At 37.6% G+C, this 4,248-nt stretch overlaps 1 protein-coding gene across 1 annotated transcript; it reads right to left on the reverse strand.

The window, feature by feature from the left end:
- Positions 1-2,142: 2,142 nt before the first annotated feature.
- Positions 2,143-2,730, reverse strand: LOC110271680 (uncharacterized). The gene is made up of 3 exons (XM_088501611.1): positions 2,521-2,730; positions 2,309-2,437; positions 2,143-2,205 (listed from the first exon to the last, which is right to left on the reverse strand). The coding sequence occupies exons 1-3, from the start codon at positions 2,728-2,730 to the stop codon at positions 2,143-2,145; spliced, it is 402 nt and encodes a 133-aa protein (XP_088357737.1).
- Positions 2,731-4,248: the final 1,518 nt, after the last annotated feature.

The following is a 4,248-nucleotide window of genomic DNA, read 5'->3' on the forward strand; positions in this document are numbered from 1 at the left end:
ACAATTCGTGCACCAATACCTCAAGTTCAGTGGGAGTAAATACATATTTTTAGTCTTATATGTTGATGACATTCTACTTGCCAGTAATGATATAGGCTTGTTTCATGAAACTAAGAAATTTCTATCAAACAAATTTGAAATAAAAGATCTTGGTGATGCCTCTTTTGTATTAGGAATCGAGATACTAAGAGATTGTAACACCCTCACTATCAGAAGTCACGCTTCCGTCTGCACTACTCTGATAGCAGGAAGTATTACGACTACTTTACGTACTAAATAATAAAATAGGAGCCTGTGACTTGACGCTGTATCGCTGATTTCTTTGAAAACCAGAAATAAATACTTTATTTTAAGAAAAGTACAAGCAGGCATAGATTCATATACAAGACTCCTTACATAATAACTCAATATATTATACATATAAAACATACAATTCCTATCCCTCTTACAAACTTGTAATAACGAAGACGAGGGAAGAAAATAATCTAGTTAATACATCAACATATATAAATCAAACGCAGTATAACTCTCCAGAATACTTCCTCATCTGGTTCCTGAAAAAAGCTGTAGGGGGTGAGAACCTAACCACACGGTCTCACCACAGAATTTCAAAGTTGTTATAAGAAGATATTTATTAAGAAAACTGTTCTCAAGCTCAGTGATTATCATTGCCTTATGAATCTTTTAAAACCATAAGAAATCGTTTAAAAACTTTTTCAAAGGAACAATGTTTAATCTTTCACAAATCCAAAACCTTTCCTTTCTTATAAGAAAATCTCAATCAGAAACCAACCACGCAATCAAACAACACAATCATTAATTCAGCACCAGGGTTCAATCTCAAATGTAGCACGCCAGGACAAACATGGACAAGGCAGACAAGGAAAGCACAAGTAGGCAGCAGTTACAGCAAATAGTTCAAGTAGCAGTTACGAACAGTTTAGCAATTAGGCAAACCAAAACAAGTTCAAACTCAAGCAAAGCATACAAATGCATATGCATGCCTGTTCTATGGCTGATGAGGCTCATATGTTGGTTATCCAGCCAACCAGACAAGTCTGAATTGTACTTAGACTGTCTCCCAACGTGCATCCCCTAGAGTCTATGCATAGCTTTTTTCTCAAATAATCAATATTACTCAATGGTGGTAACATTCCCGGGAATTTATATAGTGCCTGGTCACACACTTACATCGTAGGGTCAACAGAGTATCGAGTTTTCAACCTGGTACACGTGGTGGCAAGCTACGGCACTTAACCCAGGGAACCTCGTATCTCAGATATTTCAAATTCATAAGCCATGTGAATAATCCAAAGTTCACATCTCAACATTCTCAACATCATAATCATTCATCAATCCAAATCTCATTTCCAAGTTCATTTCAAAGCCATATTTCAAATAAAATCCTCATCATCCTCTTTTTCATTCTGTTCGTTAACAATCTCAATTCCAAAAAAAAATTCTTTCTTTGATAGACAAATCAATCTTAAAACGTATAATGCTTAAAAACAAATCTTTTTAATTAATTACTTTAAATAAAACTTTCAATTTTATAAAATTTCAGCAGCATCTCCTCTAAAACTCAGACACTGCCACCCTTTTCGGGTCCCATCCAAATATTTCTCAAACCTTTTCTCAACCATTTCCAAATCTTAAACATTTTCCAGAATTGAACCAGTTCCAATGTCAAATTATTTTCAAATCAACCAATTCTAAAAATAACACTCTTTTTAAAATCGAATCAGCTCAAATATTAAATCTTTCATAAAATCAAACCAACTCACAATCAAACCGCTCCCAGAATCAATTTATTTTCATATCTCAAATTATTTCTAAAATCGTTTTATTTATATTACTAAGTAAACTCTAAAACCAAGAAAATCCACCTTTCTTAATAATCAAGTAAATGACATTACAAACCGGTTTTTATCCACAACCACACACCACTCACGCAATCAAGCACCCAATAATTCAGTCCAACAAGCCATCACATCCATAAGACAAATATAATCACAGAAGTAAATCTCTTTCCATCGATATCTATTTATCATAACTCTGTAATATAAAATAGATTTTAAGAAAAATCCTACCTCGATTAGTCGCAAGTTGCCTAATTAAACCCATTAAATCCTTATTCTCATGTTAATTGGCAGCAACCGTAGAAATTCTCAAGCAACCGCACGGATCACGGCAACAACCACATATCTGACATAATTTAGAATTAACACGGAATGGATATTGAGCGATATTAGAACATAATTGATAATAGAGTATTGCGATAAACAAGAATGGAACCGAATAACCTTACCATGATAAACAAAATAGAACGACACAATAACAGCTTCCAAATTGACCGGACAGCAGCTTCGATACTGGCCGAAAACTCTGATGGTTCAGCAGCAACCTCAATTTTGACATGCAACCCCATAAAATTGACCTTACAACACCTATACATCAGAATCCTTAACTACAGATAACTAGAACAATTACAATACGAGTTTCAGAGCACAGGAAACTTACTGTGAAGGGAAGAATGACGGAAGTGGAGCAGCAACTTTGACGACAGTCTCCTACAGCAACAACACCATTTCCTGGCAGCCAAAGGCGCGGCGTCGCAGCCTCCAGCAGTGGCAATGGCAAACGGCGGTGCTTTTCTTCCTCGGTGCGTCTCTCAGTCGCACGTCTCCTCCCCCTTCCCTGGACGGCGACGCACAATAGTGACGGAACCATCGGTGGCCGCGACAAGTTTCAGCAGCGGTGGCGCACAGATCAGCATTGGCGATAGGGTTTCGGGCGGCAGAGACGGCGTGGAGCTTCGGCAGCGATGGCTTTGTGGCGAGGGCGCGATGGCTGCACGCGGTTCCCTCCTTTGTGTCTCTCTTCCTTGCCTCAGATCTGATCCGCGACGGCGGCATCGAGGCAGGTCGGCGGCGACGCATGGCGCAGTGGCGGCGACCTCTTCGTTGGCTTCCTTGTGCAGTAGTAGTTTGGGCTGGATGGATGGTAAACGACAGCGATTGGGCACGAGAACGGCGGCGAGAATCCTCCAGCAGCAGCGGCAGCGACGTGGGGCTTCGACGGTGAGGCGTGGCGGCGACGGCTCCTCCCTCCAGCTCGACGACGGCATGACGGCGGCCCACACCCTACCGGTGACGCATCTCCCCTCTCAGATCTCTCCTCCATGTATGTGAATGCTTTTGTTTTGTGTGTGAATGGTTTGAAGGCAGAAAGAGTGAGGAGAGGAGGGTTGGGGCTGCATAGGTGAAGAGGAAAGAGAGGCGATGATGATAGAATTAGGGTTAGGGGCAGTTTGGTCATTTTACTAAAATTAAGGGTAGTAGAGTAATTGAAAACCAATTTTAATTCAACAAAATCATCTTTAAAGAAAATATTATTTAATCATAAATTTACAAATTAATTTCGATGAAATATTCTAATTAAAGGATTAGATATAATATAATTAATTTTCTATATCTTTAACTTAAAGTATTAAATGATATAAATATAAATCATCTAAAATCAAATCATATAAAATTCTTATTATCTTTAATAAAAATAATTTCTGAAATTAAAACTATAAATAAATATATGATTTGAGATTGATTTAAAATAAAACTTTTCAAAATTCTTGGGTCTTACATCCTATCCACCTTATAAAAATTTTCGTACTCGAAAATTGATACAAAATAGAAGAGATTTCATACCACTTCACTCTTGAATTCATTTAAAGAAAAAGCAAAAAAAATTTCAGTACATATATACATATAGTTTCAATTACCAAGATTTTCATATGGTATAAAGGTGTAAAGCGTATAAGTGTTATGCGAAACAGATGTTACAAGACAGGCTTAATATACAAGGTGATATGTTTCAAACATGTGATGGTAAAGTAAGGCGGCAAAAGGTTATAAAACAAGCCGGGGTTAAAACGATGTGCTTAACATTCGCATACTGATCTCATATCGTCTCAATTTTGTTAAACACTTCACCAACCTTACTACTGGTCATAAGTCAAACATCAATAAAACTCTTTCACGTAAAACAGGATTTCACAACTCCCTGTGACATCGTACACTTACGAGTTTTACCTTTTTGCGTTCACCAAACACGTCCTAAATGACTAATGTGTCGTTTACTAAGCCTAATGGTTGCACAAGATACTAAGACTAATCTCGAATATATTTAGAAAGATAATAGACCATGGAAAAGAAAGAAAAGTGAGAAGGACCTCGTTCGCGAGAATTTGAA

The sequence above is a fragment of the Arachis ipaensis genome, chromosome B1 (genome assembly GCF_059453495.1).
Source record: "Arachis ipaensis isolate K30076 ecotype BB chromosome B1, ASM5945349v1, whole genome shotgun sequence".
In the NCBI taxonomy this organism is placed as follows: Eukaryota; Viridiplantae; Streptophyta; class Magnoliopsida; order Fabales; family Fabaceae; genus Arachis; species Arachis ipaensis.

Bases quoted from the DNA above. Each gene is read 5' to 3' on its own strand.
- LOC110271680 (XM_088501611.1), bottom strand. From the start codon at position 2,730: ATGGTTCCGTCACTATTGTGCGTCGCCGTCCAGGGAAGGGGGAGGAGA. The intron at 2,438-2,520 runs GTAAGTTTCCTG...AGGTGTTGTAAG, and splicing joins CCGTCATTCTTCCCTTCACA to GTCAATTTTATGGGGTTGCA. The intron at 2,206-2,308 runs GTAAGGTTATTC...AAATTATGTCAG, and splicing joins GTTCTATTTTGTTTATCATG to ATATGTGGTTGTTGCCGTGA.